This window comes from Oxyura jamaicensis, chromosome 24, assembly GCF_011077185.1.
Source record: "Oxyura jamaicensis isolate SHBP4307 breed ruddy duck chromosome 24, BPBGC_Ojam_1.0, whole genome shotgun sequence".
Taxonomy (NCBI): Eukaryota; Metazoa; Chordata; class Aves; order Anseriformes; family Anatidae; genus Oxyura; species Oxyura jamaicensis.
In genome coordinates this window covers 4,621,753-4,637,508 of record NC_048916.1, presented here as the reverse complement: position 1 = coordinate 4,637,508, position 15,756 = coordinate 4,621,753, and the positions used below count along the sequence as shown (strand labels likewise).

Below are 15,756 nucleotides of genomic sequence, written 5' to 3'. Positions count from 1 at the left end.
GCTCCGGTTTGGGACAAGCGGCGAGGCCGGGCATGGAGCCCCGGGCCTGAGGACAGGCGGACGGACGGACAGGCAGCCGGACAGCAGCTCCCACCCGCCCGCCCCCCTCCCCTAAACGGGCGAGCCGGCGGGCGGGGGGGGGGGGGGGGACGGACACACGACGGGGGACGGGGACATGGGACCCGGTTTCGTCTCGGCGACCCCGAGGACACCGGCAGCCGTCGGGAGATAAAAAGGGGGGAGAAGAAAAACCCTAAAAAAAATCCCCCAAACCAGCGGCGGGGAGGGGGCACCCCGCGGGGAGGCGGCAGGGCCGGCGGCCTCCGGCCTCCCCTGGGCTCAGCCCCCCGCTCCCTGCCCTAGGACCACCGAGGATCTGCTCCCCGGAGGGGTTCCTCGCTCTGCAGACCCCTTTACCCCCCCGTTCCCATCGCGGGGGGCACCTTGGGGAACAGCTTTTTTTTTTTTATTTTTTTTTTGGAATTTTTCCTTAAACAATTCCCCCCCCCCCCCCCCCCTCCACTTCCGTGGTCTGGATATTCCGAGTGACTGCAAGAAGAGTTTGGGATTTTCTTTTTCTTTTTTTTTCCTTTTTTTTTCTTTTTCCCCTGCCCTTGAACTGAATTTCTCTGTGCATGCCTCTTCTGAAGCGAGGCTGGAGCCGGAACCTCGGTGCGTGTGGGGGGCCAAGCCTCGGTAATATTCCTGCAATAAGAGTAAAATGTAAAGTGGATAATACGACTTCTTGCCAAAGGCTCCAATGAGTGGCACACAGTCCACAATCACGGACAGGTCAGTATGAAATAAGTTTGTTTTTAATGAAGTTTAGGCTCTGCCTTAGGGCTCGCGTCCTCCGCGTTTTGACTTCGGTGACGGGATGAGAAAATCAGGATTAAATCGTATTTCTGGGCATCAGAATCAGCACGTACCTGGGGTGGCTGACTGTCAAGGCTCCGGGGTTAACTTTGGAGAATTTCAAGTCCAACTGCTTTCACGCCTGCCAGGGCTTCTCGTTCCGCTCCCAGGCCAGCGCGGTGCTGGTAGGAAAACCCAGGGGAACCGCTCCTGCGCCAAGTAAAGCAGGAAAAGCAGCACGAGTTTAGGGTACGGCTGAAGTCTCGAGCTCAAAAGCTGAGTCGAGGACACGCTTGCTTCTCGGCAGGTCAAGCGCCGTAGCCTTGCACGGAGGTCACATCAGGTGAGGGCAGGAGGAGCAGTCGCCGAGCAGGAATGGTGCTGGTGGCTGCACGACCGTAGCAGTCAGATCATTCCTGCCTGAGATACCTGCTCGGGCCTTTGGGCTCCTCTGCAGGTGCTGCCACGTGCATTTTGTTAGCAGGCTGGGATTCTTCTGCTCGGATGCTACCGAGGCCGGTAAAAAAACATATTTTATACGTTGAAGGGAAAAAAAATCAGTAGGAAACCCCTTAGGTGCTTTTGAGATGGAATTGTAGATGAATTTTTTTTTATGGTGAGCAGGAAAAATAGTTTGTTTTGATGCTTGCAAGCAGAACCAGCTTCTCTTTTATTACGGTTTTTATTGCGTTTTTCATTACTGTGCGTGTTTGGTGGTTAAGGTGCAAATGTGTTTGAGACAGAGGCCTCGCCTCTCGGGCCTTGCACGACCGACGCAAGCAGCTCTGGCACAGGAGGTAAAGCAGGGCTGGGACAGGGATGATGCTTCTGGGTGCCTGAGATCCCTCGGGGATCCCAGGTGCGGGCAGAAAAGAGCAGGCGTAATTCACTCCTGGGCCTTTTGGCAGAGGTTGAGCAGTGCTCCAGGACAGCGAGGAGCCGCATCGGGTCGGTGTTTATTTCTGTGCTATTCTCAGAGCAGCGAGACTTTGAGATGAACTGCGTAATACTTTTGTACTAGCAGAGGAGGTGAAGTTGTTGCTGCCTGGGGCTGCGGGGCTCCTTGCTGTTTTTATTCGCTATTTCTTCTTATTTTTGTTTGCGGTGCACGTGTATGAACACCACAGATATTGTGGAGTTGCAGGACACTTCTCTACATCAGGCGAGACAGTGACAGTAAAACGAAGGTGATGTTTCAGTAGGTTTGCAAGAATATTGTACTTAAGAGCATATATCTTAAGGTGGGTTGCAAGATATCTGAAGGAGCAGCAGGATTTTCATACCAAGAAGCAGTTGTGCTGCATGGGGGGGGGAAGCACGAGGACATGGAGTTATATTTGCTTAGTAAAAACAAAATACTTTCCATTATTGAATTGGAACAGCCAAATTAAAACTGTAGCAGAGACCAAAAAAAGAGAAAAGTCTCCATTTTCTGTTGCTTTTGGTTACGTGGAAGTGCCTGTTGCTGTTCGGTGTCCCATCAGGGTTTCGGTTCAGGTGATTTTAATGCCGAGGATTTTGTAATGCTCGCACGATGATGGGGACAGGCTTGGGTTCCCACTGTGCCCAGGAAACCCCCGTGTCGCCTCTTTGGGTCCCGCTCTCAGGCTTGGAATGCAAAGCAGGTGCAACATAAATAAACTCAGAGCTCCTGGTGTCACTAGATCCGCACGGCACAAGTCATCTGACGTGTTTAATTCTCCCCTTATTTCTCGGTGACCTTCCTTGGTGCGATCGAGTTGGGAACTGCCTTGAAAACAAAACCAAAAACTCTCAGCTTGCACCTCTGCCGGATGGCATTAGGAGTATCGTGGGGCAGCATGGGCCTGCATTTCTCTCCGTGTTAGCTTTCCGTAGTTGCCTTTTACAAACGTATAGCTGCTGAAGACAGCAAATACTTCCTTTCGTGTCCCGTCAGGTGAAAACGAGATGAAATCCCGCGTGTTTTGGTAGCTCTTCGGCATTCCCGTTGTCCAGGTTGCACTTGTCCTGTCCCTCACGTGTCCTCTGCTGACGAGGTCATGCAGGGCGTTAAAGTCTGTGTAAATGAGGAGGAGTTAGGAGGAATGGCCGTGTCTGGTGCTGCTCTATAGCCAGGGTGATAAACGATGTTTTCACTAATCGAAGGCTTTTTTTTTGTCTCGTGGTGTTTTCTTCCTTTGCCCAGCAGATTTCAGTGTCTGCCCGTCTGGCACGGGCCCTTCCCGGTCAGCTTCTCTGCTTTTGGAGAAACGTGCAAGGGGTGCGGGCAGAAAAAAAAAAGGATTAATTTATGAAGTAGTACTTGAAATTTAGGAATCCATGAGATTTAGAAATACGTGCGCGAGCAGAGGGATGCCCAGGATAGCCGTGGTGTCCTGCGTGGCTTCTGATGCTGCTATGAGAGGTGCAGACCCCCAAGCAGTGACGTCTACTTCCCCTTCTTTCTTGCAGGATGTTCTTGTACTTTGTCAGCTGCTTTTCATAACCCTGGTGCCCGGTGGACCGTATCACGCAGTTCATCTTCAGTCTTATTGCCCTGCCGCTTTGTCTGTAAACATTCACACCCTCTCAATTTAATCTTCTCTTAGCTCTTCTGTATTTCCTTGGAGGCCTCCTGGGGTGGCATTTATCTTGCTTAACGGAGTAAGATTTTGGGTGCGCATCTGTATTGGAGCTGTTGGTCTGGATTGCCTTCAGAATCGAAGGAAAATGGGCACGGTGAGGGGACCTGGAGCGGGCAGGTGAGACCGAGCCCCTCCACTTCAGCCAGCTCTGTTTTCAGGAGGGAGCTGCGCCTTTTGGCCTGCAAACTCCTGTTAGTTTGTCCTCGAGCTCCCTCCTCATTACTCTCACCAGGCTGGGTCCTTGTTGCTGGGTGCTGTTACGAGCTCCCAGCATCCAGCGTTGCCATTCGGGCAGGGGGCCGCTTCCAGAAGTGCCCCCGCTGCCTCGCGGCAGAGCTGTGCGGCCGCCCTGGGCGTTGCTCTCTGCGTGGCAGGCGACACATGGCCGGCCGAGATAAGGCTTGGATTCTTTGCAAGGACGTACCGGGGCCGGGATGAAACTCAGCCCTTCGCGGGCCCTGGTTGGCCGCTGAAGGATGATCACAACCGGGCTGTATCCTGTTATGACACTAAAGAAACATTTGTGTGCGATTAATATTTTTTGCCTCGCAGTTAACTGTATTTTTCTTCCTGTCACCGTTCCAAGCGCTCTGCCGAGTGAAACAACTGCACGGCTCCAGGACTCGCCCGGGGTTTCTCTCTCTGCTTGCTGAAGCCCTCCGAAAGAAGGGATGCTCTCGGGGCGTCCTGTCGGGAGACCGCTTACCCTCCCCGTGCAGTTCCCGTCGGAGGAGTTTTATTTATAACCCTGCTGTAGTTCCTGTTGCTATGATTGGAAAATAGGAGAGGTAGAATTGACACGTAATTATCCTTGAGAGGCTTTTAATTGCTGATTCGCTCTTCACTTGGTACTAAAATAGGCCCTAATTGGCTCTTATCTGCTGAGATGCACTTTCGCTGTCTTTGGCTGTTTGCGAGTCCCCTGGTAGCTGGGGCTCCTTTAACCCCGTGCTGGGGGAAGAAAGCAGCTTTTCTTCACCAGGGTAAGAGAACTTCAGAGAAAGTCGCACCTCGCTGTCACCGAGCAGCTAGATGCTATTACCGTGCGCTTTCTTAATTAGGAGAGTTTGTGAGATTATTTAGGGAAAGTGGGCTGCGGTCAAACAGCCGTTTCTCCTGACTAAAAAGCCTGATTTTAGGGCCGAGTGTCCCTGCCCGTGCAGGTTGCGTTCAAATGATCTTTAAGATCCCTCCCAACCCAAACCTTTCTGCGTCCCTGATAATAGGCATCACAGCCGATGTTCTTGTTTTCCCTCTGTTTCACTGTGTTTGTGAATCAGTAGTTGACGTCATCTGTGCGTAACCTCGTTTCTTACTGATTTCGTTACCGAAGCTGTCAGAAGGGGCTGCTGTCTCCGGTGTTTACTACTGGCTCGGAGAGAAGCGAACGCTACCAGTTGGTGCTGCATAATTTATTAGGGCTTTTACTAGAGACAGAAGTTGAGGTGAGCTTGATTTTCTAGTTTTGAACAGAGCTGTGGGCGTCGTGATTATTTGGGTGGAGGCAGGAATGATATTTCGTCTGTTAGCCAGATTGTATAATTCTCCCTGCACACAGCTCCTATTATGGCATTTATTAGTGTTTCACATGGGTAGATGGGGAACCGGACCGAGATGTAGGCTGTTTCGAATTCTGGCTGTGCAAAAATCTTGTCCAGGTCCGCAGGAGTCAGGGCACGATTCGTTTAGCTGCAGCACTACTTAGCAGAGCTAATTATGGAAAGCCTAGAGGGTATGGGGGATTGCGGGAGAAGCCTGGAGAAAGGGTTTGGTGACAATCGGAGCTCTTCAGATAGTTATTGTGGCTGTCGTCCTCCTCTGGGCTGCCTCTGCCTCCCCGTTTCTCCCTGGGAGAGAAAGGTTTGCACCTCGGAGTGCTTCGGGATCACGGTTTGCTTTGCTGATGCCTGCTGCTGGCCTGCAGAGATGCCTGGTAAGGAACGTGCACCTTGGAGCCGTTCACCTAGGACTGGTGAGCCCTGGGGGTGTCGGTCTGTGTTCTTCCAGCAAGAGTAAACCTGACCCCGGTGCTGATGAGCGTGGCCCATGCAGGGTAAAAGTTTGTTGGCCCTCAGAAAACTGCTCAGTGCTGCTGCTCCCTGATTGCTCTCAGAACTGTTACACATCACGTAGTAAAAACAGTGGTTTAGGCATGGAATATTACTTGGCATCCCATCTGAAGGTGGTATAGAACACTGAGCACACCTGTGCCAGTTATTTTATATGTTTCTTAGCTATATCCCGAAGATCTTTTCAGGTTATTTCAAGAAGCAGCTCTCTGAGTGAGTTTGTGCTCTAAGTACTTGGTGTGAACGCCGTTTGCTGAGTGTTTTCAGTGCCTGCTGCTGCCCCGCTGCTTTCCCGAGAAGCCTTGGTGTATAACTGCTGGGATTTCTGCCACCAGCTCTTTTTCTCCCCCCGAGTTCTGGGTGGCATCGCTTCCCTCTCAGGGGTTACAGCCTCCATCCCCCACCCTGGCCAGCAGCATGGTTATGCAAAGTGTCTCAAAGAAGTAGTGTTTGCCTTGGTCTGGAGACTGAATTCTGCACTTAAACGTCTAGGTGGTCCTTCTGGGTCACCGGGGAAGTATGTTGGCTCTGCTGCTTGAGAGATAAGCTTAGGTTTTTGCTTTCAGGGCCTTAGCCTCCAGGTTTCTCACTTAACACCTCTTTCAGCCCCCTGAAAATTGCTGGTAGGAGGCTCAGTGATGCATCCCATTTGTATTATCCCGGCATTTGCAGACTGGGTGATCCGAGATGCAGGTAAAAATGCTCCTGGTGGCCTCTGTGAGGCTGCACAAATATTCCTTTGAGCACTCTTTTCCTGCACTCGCCCTACTCCTGATGTTTTACCTACTTGGAGAAAACGAGATCTTGCTCCGGTGAGAGGTACCAGTAGCACTAAGAGAAAACAAACCCGGGTGCTTGCTTTCGGCTAGGTGATCCTGTGTTCTGTTCTGTTTCGTGGCCCTGTTCTGGATAATTACTAGGTGTAAAGAACAGAAATGTCAGTTCATGTCTCAGCTTGATGAAGCCAAGGGTCAGGAGCCTGTGTGTGGATAATGCCTCGACGTAAGGACAAGGGAAGGAGTAGCAGAGTTACTGGTTACGTGAGAAGGGAGAAAAAAACCTGCAAGAACGTACGAAGGATAAAGGCAGGATACCAAGGCGTACAAAATAGGAACAGCGTGTTGAGAAAATGGCAGGAAGAAACAAGGTTTACTTTTTAAATTAAAATAAATACATTAAAATGACAGGAAAAAGCGGTGTCCTTATTTTATGTTGAAATGTAAGCATAATTATAAATAGTATAAACAAAACAAACAATGCTCAGACCGTGACATTCACAAATAGTCTCCAAACCGTCGCTTATGCTTTGTTATTATTCTGCATCCTTTTCTTGAGTATTTTCAGTATTTTGTCTGTTTGACTTTTAAGACCAATGGGCAGGAACCCTTCCTCGCAGAGCTGCGCCATGTAACGCAGTCTGGTAAGTAAGAAAGGATGCTGTTTACATTTGTTGGCAAATGCTTAAAAATTATCTGCGGGGCTATTTTAAGCTTTGTTTTGACAACGCTGAAACTTGTGGGGCTGCGCGATGCCAGTTGGGAAGGTACGTCGTGAAATCCTCCGGGCGCAGGGAAAGCAAATGAATGGTGTCATTGCCGGGGCCGAAGACATGAGCTGGAAAAGACCCGAAGGCATAGCATGTGAGTTCCTGGACTTGAAATAATTCGGTTGTAATCCATCCGAATCGTTGTCATGTTGGTTCCCCGGGCGCTGTCAAACGTCGTGCTGACGGTCGGTGCTGTCCTCGGAGTGCGTTTACGTCCCGTCTTTTACGTGGGTCAGAAAAACTAACGTTTTTAGGATGAGAGCTGCCCAAAAGATGGGCTGGACTGTGTGAAATGAGCAAAAGGCCCCTCTTTTGTTGGGTACAATGATGTTGCAGTGTTGATGTTAGGAACTCAGGCGAGCATCCCAGCGTATGGGAAGTCTGGGTCGCGTGCAGTTGGCACAACAAATAGGGTTTTTGCCAGGGCAAGGCTTGGATCGGTTTGTGGGCTCCTGAGCTCTTGAATTATGTATTAGAAGTCTGCAGAAATGGTGGTGGAAGCCTGTCTTTTTGTCCACGTACTGTTCCTCCTGGAAACTGTGAGCGGCGGCACAAATAATCCTGTTTACGTGAGAGGCTGCCTTGGCTTTTATTTGTAAACTGTGAGCCTCGGTTTTGTGGTGTCGCAGGCAATCACGTTACCAAGAGCTCAGTTGCCTTCCCACCACGAACCAGTGACCTACGAAGAGCCAGGTGCTCTCTTGTGGAGTCCCGCCTGAGCTGCAGCGCTGGAGGAGTGCTGGAAGGCGTCGGTGGGACCTGAATTGACCTGCGCGAGCATTTCCCGGTCTGGAGGAAAAGACCCAGCTGAATAAAGCACCGGTCTGATCCAGGAGAGGTACGGGATTCGGAGTCCACCCCTCCCATAAACGTACAAGCTCCAACCTGCAAGCCTCCCTCAAGTATCTGATGGCTGCTTGCAAGTCTTTCCACCGTGTTATGATAGTGGCTGTTGGTGCAGCTTGCTGGCAGCACATCAGACGAGGCGGCTCCTCTCGGCGCTGCTGTGGCACAGAGGCACCGTCGCCGGCCTCGGATGTGCCCAGCTGCAGGAGGGCAGCCTGGGGGACCGGGAGGGAGATTAAAGCCGCCAGGGGAGTGTCGGGAAAAGGGGGAGAAGGAGAGAATCGAGAGAGAGGAGCTATAATGAGCGCGGAGCAAAAGGAAATAGGAAAAAGCTGCAGCGTAAGACATGCGAAAGTCAATAGGAAATGAGTGAGAGGGAGAGAAACGGGAGAGGTGGTGGCAGCGGCCAGATACGAGGGAGGTTTCCTGCCTGCCGCTGCCTCCTGAAGGCACACGCCAGCAGCAAAGGGCCAGGACCTGCTGCGTAAGGCAAAAAAAATGACAAACGCTGCCAGGAGCGCAGCCCTGCTGACTGCTGGGGAGGACGGGAGGTGGGTTTGGTGCCTGGGTACCCCCCTGTTCCTCCAGGAGGGTACTGCAGTGCCTTCGGAAACCGCGCTGTGCTCGCAGTGACAGCAGTCCCCCGTGACAGTATTTGAGCCGTGCTGGTGGTAGTGAGTCTTGTTCTTTTGGTACGTGGCTCTCAGAGAGGAAAATCGTGTGGTTTTCTGAGCTGTGCAGATAAGATAGCTCTTTCCACCCTCTGAAAAATTATTACGCACAGTCCGAAGTGAGATGGTGACTTCAGCCAAAAGTAAGTTGCTGTTCTCAGATCCTAAAAGTGCGTTTTTATTCCCTGCTGCTCCGGAGCATGTAGCCATCTGACCTGCCTTGCTTGGGCAGCATTACAACTTTGGGAAAGGTGGTCAGGGGGAGCTGTGAAAGAGAGGAGGATGAATTTGTACGACGTGAACTCCCTGAACGTTGGGGTGAGAGGGAGCGATGGCCCGCCAGCAATACCTCTGTGTCAAGGACAAGAGTTCTTAGACAGCTTGGAGATCTCGCAACGCTGAGCTGCAGCTCGCAAGTTGGCAATTTGTTCTTGCTGTATGTTGAGAGACACAAAATGATAGGTTGTGGTTTGCCCTGTGTAGTCCCTGTGGTTTCGGCAGCGGAAGTGGTTCGTGTGGGTGCAGATCGGATCTTCGCAAACCGACGGGCTCGATCGTTTTGGCTGATGGAGGTGGAACGGGGATGCTGCAGAGAAAGCCATTCGCACGCGTGGGGTTTCCCTCGGCTCTATCGAGGCCGTGCCAAAGTCTGCAGGGTGCTGGTAACACGGACACCTTGTCACGGGCTTCTTCTCTGCCCGTGCGATACGGAACCTGCACTGGGAAGGGAAGTGCCCTGTGATAGTTTGGGGACGGGCACAGGCTTGGAAGGAGGTCGCCGCAGTGGCAGGTGCTGTGGTGTCCCGGTGCAATGATCCTCTCTCAGCAGCTGCTAAGTACAAAGCAGCCTGCAGGTAGGCCTGAGAAATCCCAGGTTTTACGCTCTGCGAAGTTCTGTGCACCATTCATCCCACCTGCGTTACGGACGTTGCTATGGGAAGAAAAGCCTGGAATACTTTAAAAAAAGAAAATAGAAAAGCACGCCTGCTCTTTTTTTTGTTCTTCCAGCATGGAAGGATGTAGGAATGCTGGTGATAGCTTTAAACTCCGGAGCGCTGTTTACTTTGGATGTTAACCAGTGCAACTTCAGCTGTATGTGTTGCATAGCAAACCCTGACCTCCTCTCCCTTTTCCTTTTAGCAGGCTTATTATCAGGGTTTGCACTCGTCGGGGAGACATTAACGGTGTTTTTTCGGTGTCTGCACCTGTTCACCTGCGCTGCTGCCTCCCCCTCTGTGGCTGGGGTATCAGCACGGCAGGCTGGGGCCAGGAAAACACTTCTTTCCTGGCGGTGTGCTGCGCTCCTGCCTGCTCGCCAGATAAAAACCTACGCTGCCTGGCGGGCGCCAGGCGGAGGGGAGAGTCTCTGGGTGCCGATCCAGCCTTGTTTTGACGGTCAGGAGCGGCCCTGCTGGAGGAGGCTGGTGCTCGCAGCCCTGCCCCTGGGTCACTTGCAGGCAGAAGCGGATAATTAAGCTCGGAGGGAAGCGGGGGGGAGAGGAAGCAGCCTTGCAACAGGTTTGAGTTTGGGGCTGTCTGCAAGCCTGAACGCTTCTGGCTGGAGTTCAGCTGGATGGAAAGGACCTGCCCCTTTCCCCCTCCCTTTTTTTTTTTTGATCATCGTGGCTGCTTCAGCGAGGCCGCCTGCTTCCTGCAAGGACAGGAACATCGCGCTGGCTCGGCGTGCTGGAATTCCTGCTCCATCTGCTGCTGCTGGCGGACGGGAAAATGGCTCCCCCGGATCCGTAAGGTGCTCCCGGAATGTGAACGGGTTTCGCTCAGGTGGATCAGCGAGTGACCAGAAATTGGTGCGAGTTTCACGCACCAAAATGTGCTGGTTCCTGTAGTTTTATTGGGCAGTAGGAATGTATTGTCCACAAAATGAGGGTTACGCTGGAGCGTGTGTAGGGATTTAAGGTTCTCCCTCTGCCCTTCCTTCTCCCTCTCTATGAAATATCCTTTAAATCAAAACTGAAATTGGCCCCAAAAGTTCATTTTCAACAACTAGATAAAGAGGAAAAAATAACAAAGAGCATACAAAGAATGAGCTTTAAAAAAAAGGGGGGGGAAGATTTGTAATCAGTTGTGAGGCCAGGCACAGAGGGGCTCTGGACACTTCACACAAGGACAGTCCTGCTCAGGGACCTTGTTGATTTAAATCCCTCAGTGAAATCATCTCCAAGTCGCATTTGGATCAGTTTGCCGTGGCAGTAAATATAAAATACAACGATTAGCTGTATGGCGATGAGAAGTCTGAAATACCAGGAACCCAAAATGGAAAGCTTGTTTCCTGTGGGATTTTAAGAAGCGCTTCCTCGGTGGTGCCGGTGCTAGGAGTATTTCTGAATCGGCTGCTTGCTCGGAGGATCCGTGCACGCTGCATCCTCCCTTTGTCTCCGTCACCTCTCCAGCTGCGGCCACGCTGGGTATAGCTGTCAGGCCGCATGAGTCTGGCAGGAATAACCCATCGGGGGGGCAGCCCTTTGGCACCGAGGAGCACTTGGGCTGTGTCTCAGTGGCAGCCAACCCAATTCGATTGCATGATAACACGCAGGAAGAAATGCCCAGTAGCAAATGAATTTCATCTTGTGAGACTGCGCCCCTCCTCTGCTCTCCCCCTCCTCTCTCTTTTCCATCACGGGGAGATGTTTGCTTTAGATAAAGCACTTCTGTTGACATCCCGGTGCTTTCCGTGCCGCACGGGGGCTGGTTGCAGATATTCCATTTTGGAGCCCCGGGCAGAAAACGCCTTGGAGAAATCGCCTTACTGCTGGCGGTTCGTAAACTTCTACGAAATGTTATTTTCCTTCCCGATGCTGAGTGCTGATGTTCTCTGCGCTTCGTTTCTACGTTCCCTGGTTTCTTGCACGTGTGGGATCCTGAATCCTCGCAGCTGTCGGTTATGGTGATGCACAACGTTCTGTTTAATCCAACCAGGGCGTCTGACCGTGGACAACTGCTGATGGGTAGCCAACGTGTTCGGCTAACAGTGGAAATCGGAGAGGGAGGTCCGTGTGTTGGCATTTAGAGCATGCTTTGATCCAGCCCTGAGGGAGCTGCGGTTTCTTGCAGGCACGGATGGCTCCCAGCCGAAGCTGGTAGGACGGGCGAGCGCTGTCAGGTTTCCGTAGGTGCGGTGCACGCGCTCCCTGCTGAAAGGGAAGCGATAATGCTGTATATTTGATCATGCTCCGAGAAGTAACTGCCATTGTGTTAAGGTTTGCTCGGCTGTAGAGCTGTTCTCCCTCCGGAGGTCAAAGCAGGAAGTCTCCTGAACAGCAGTGCCCAGCTGGTGAGCAAGGACGAAGGAATTTGGATGAATCACCTCCCAGGCCCCATTAAGGTGTAGTCCTGCCTCGGCGAGGAAACGCACCGTCGTAATTACACCGGTGTAACGAGCTCCGTGAGCGCTCTGGGTTTGGGATTGGAGAAGAAAACTCTCGTAATTACACCGGTAAAACTTTCGTTGAGATCCCAAACCTTCATTTTCTTCTGGTGGCGCGCTGGAGGCACGATGCTCTGCGGGAATATGGAGGGCCCTGGAAAAGCCTGCTCATTATGCATTGGCTTCGGGGCAAAGGAGAAATCGTCACTAGGACGGACTCTGAAATAAAATTAGTTCTGGGGGAGCTAAAGCAAACTGGGATTTGGCTCACAGACAACGTCTGGAGATACCGCAAGCTCGCAACATCAGTGCTTGTGCTTCCCTTGCCGTGCTGAAGCAGTGGGAGAATGAACGTAGGTTGTAGTGCGTTGAGGGGATGGGTCTCTGCGTTTTCAGAGTCTGGGGCTGTGCATACAGGTATCGCTGCCTCGCGTTTTGTTTTTGTCCTCTCAGCATTCGGAAGCGGAAGGCTACAGGTGGGGGATACAGGAATGATCAACCAGCGCTGGCTGTCACTTACGGGATTGAACTTGTGGTTCATGTCCTGACGTTTTGGGTTTGTGTTGTCGTATAAAGCTGGGGAGAGGTGAATCTGCAGTGATCTGAGAAGGATCCGCAGAGATCCTGGGAAAGAATGAGCCGAGCTCTTTTTTCTTTTCCCGGTTCTCGGTATGTTGTGAGCCGTTAGTAGAATTTATTAGGCCTCAAAGTATTTATTACTGAAAACTTCCTGCTCTAGAGCATTCCATAACAAGGTGTTATCAATGCTAAAACCGCGTTACTGCTCTCGCTTTTTATCTCTTCAGATTATAACACAATTTAGCAACCATGTTCAGCAGCTTGCTGTGAATGAAGTAGACTTTGTCTCAGAAAATGGAGCGTCCCTCTTCTCATTTTTCTCTCTTTTGAAAATGTGAGCTATACAATAACTGCTTGTCTCCCTCTTTGATTTAGTATGCTGCCTTGGCATTGATTCACGTTTGAATTTAGTGGCTGGCATAAATTTTGTATTTTGGAGCTGTTTCCCCCCCCCCCGCTATTGCAGGCTGACTGAAATCAGTTGAACTTACTTCAAAGGCAGGATAAGCAAAAATTTGTTTTTATACGGGCTGTTCTAAAATGTTTAATGGCTTCTAAAATTGCTCGTGGTAAAAAGTTAAGGAAGGAAACAGTGTGACCTTTAAACGAAGCTCCATATATCCCATGTTCCTATGCCAGCAGTCAGCCCAGACAATGGGAGATTGAACGAATTAGGGTTCGTGTCCATAAAGGGTCTTTTGCTTCTTGCTTTTGCAGATAGGTGTTTTTTTATCTGCATCACAGATTGAACAGACTTTACAGCTGCTTTTTAATCAGTTTCCGTGCTTGAGCCAAAACTTTCCCACTTTAATTACTGTCTGTTGGAAATCGAGTAGCAGTTGTGCGTCACGGCAGAAGATGGTGGGGCCTTCTGTAATTCTGTTGCTTAGCAGATCTTTACTTCAGCAGTACCTCCTATTAGTAAATGGTTAAGCTTGATAATTGTGCTTAGAGTTGTGAGGACTTCACTTTTCTTATTTAAAACTTACTTTTTAGCAGTGCTTTTTGCCGCAGGTTAATGCAGCCGTGTGTTCAAAACAGCTGTGGTTCAGTCTTGCAGTGGTTGACTCCGCGAAGTAGGTTCCCCGCCTAATCCCAGCGTGTGCCGATAGCTGCTGCTGGTCATCAGCTGGAGCCCGGGACGTGGGTTTTGTTCCGAGCAGAGCCAGAGGATTTATGCGCCGATACCTTCATGGGGTCACGTCTCGAGTAATAAATTGGGAGCTGTTGTATTTTATCCTCCCCCCCTACTTCTGTACTTTTCCACCCTGCTGAGTTTATCTGGTTTTCCAGTACCTAAATCATCCTTGCTCGTTTCTTTATGGGTAGTTCTCCTCTGGAGCTTGTCTTACACTTGATTTCAGCCCCTCATTTCCTTTCGGACAGCTTTTAGTTTGAATTTTGCCTGGTGGGTGTTGCAGTTTCACGTAGTAGGTGGTGAACCTGTGGCCACTGCTGTGCTTAGGAAGCAGAGGGCACCTGTTAGGGGGTTCTCCTCTGGTGTCCAAGATCCTGAAAACGTTCAGGTAACTCGTGTCAAACTACCCTGAAACCTGGAAGTCTGCAGGCCTTTTAGTTTACCTGTCCATTGCTGTGCTGAGTCCAGCTTTCTGTCCCAGTACATTGTATGCACCAAGTGTGTGGCTTCTCTGCTCCTGGGAGTGCCACGCAGGCATCTCTTACTAATCTATAGAAATTAAAACAATTACAGGTTGAAGATGGAATGGCTGGTCAGCGTCTGGGTAGTGTTTATCCTTCAGCAGTTGTCGATCTGCTCTTCTACTGCAGAAATAATTCCCTGTTTCTCTACCTGTTTCCTATTTTTCAAACGAAGCTGAAGTAATTTAAAGCGTGCTCTTAAGATGATGGGCCTGGAGGAAACCTCAAGTGTGCACGACTTGAAAATAAGGCAGCAGGCGTGAAAAAGGTGTGGTTTCAGTGCCTGAAGTGACAAGGAAGAGGTGTCGTGGTGTGTGAGAGAGGACGATTCTGCCCCTTTTATAACAACAAAAATAGCAAGTCCCGCGTGCAGCTGCTAAATAAAATGGATTTGCACCGAATCAACACTCGCCTTGCTTTCCACTGCTGAAGTGAAGTTCCCTGGCTCTGATCTCTCCGCGGCTTCTTGGTGGGTATTTGCATGCAGAAGAGGGGCCTGCTATTTTTGTGCTTGGAAACCCACAGATGTTTCTCAGTCACATCCAGAAGGTGTCGGTGATCTAGTGGGCTTCGTGTCCTTGTGGTGTCGTGCTGAAATCGGTGAGCTTTCTTGCAGGTCGTCTTTGCCTGTGCTCTTAGGTTTATTCTCTTAAAAAACCCCAACCCTATGCTAACGAGGCTTTTGCGAGTTCCTGTTTATTTAAGATGAGGGGATATCTTTTGTTGCTTTATATAAAAGATAGGAAAAATCAACATCCTGAGCCCATCAGCTGAAAGGGAGAAGAGGAGGGTCAGCGCTCGTAGCGCACGGCTCTGTGCCGTGGTTAGACACTGATGGGGCAGCTGGACAACCCTGCTGCCCATCATCGGGGGGCTAAGGAGGTGTAATAGCAAGCTCTCTGTGCGTTGATGCGATGTGTTATAATCCTAGGGGCTCGTTGATGCAAAATGCAGGCCTCTCTGCCCCGTATCCGGATGGCGTTTGGGCTAAATCCGTTCTCAGCACCACATCTCTTCATCCTCTCGGAGCTCATAAATTGCGCAGCGGTTTGGCGCCCCGATGCCCAGCCCTCGGGTGTCGAGGCGTTGCGTTTCGTGGCGCACGCTCCTCCCGTGGTGGCAGCGATGAGATGCGGAGCTCTTGCTGCTGCACGGATGCTGTTTGCAGGGGTGTGGAGCCCGTCCCTCGGGGACCCCTTCGCTTCCGCTGGACGGAGCTCTGGGAAGCTGCTCTTTTCCCATGCCTGGCTCCTTATTGGGGTAAAGGTCTGTGAATTCCGCATAAATATTTACCATATCCCATCCTAACCAGCTGAGAGCTGCTGATGCTGTTATTTAGCAGCAAGAAGAGCTTTGCTTGTTTGCCTTGCGGGGCGCGTGGTTTGTGCACGGGCAAGAAGCGAGGGGTTCCCTAATCGATAGAGCGCGAGGCGGCCAAAATTGTAGGTACTCGACAAAGAATGGCACAGCAGAGGGAGGAAAACGCTGGGAAGCTAAACCTGGAATTCCAAGCCTTAGAACTTGCAGTGTGATGTTTTAG

General features: G+C 50.9%; 1 protein-coding gene across 4 annotated transcripts in view; it reads left to right on the top strand.

Moving 5' to 3' along the window:
- The first annotated feature begins 333 nt into the window (after positions 1 to 333).
- ARHGEF12 (Rho guanine nucleotide exchange factor 12) overlaps positions 334 to 15,756 on the top strand; it is a 73,695-nt gene continuing 58,272 nt past the window's right edge. For 2 of the 4 annotated variants that reach the window (XM_035345999.1, XM_035345996.1), the window contains exon 1: positions 334 to 792. In XM_035345999.1, the coding sequence (XP_035201890.1) occupies positions 761 to 792 (32 nt within the window). In that variant the 5' untranslated portion in view covers positions 334 to 760. The remainder of the gene's footprint in view (positions 793 to 15,756) is intronic. The other 2 variants (XM_035346000.1, XM_035345997.1) reach the window with 1 other exon arrangement.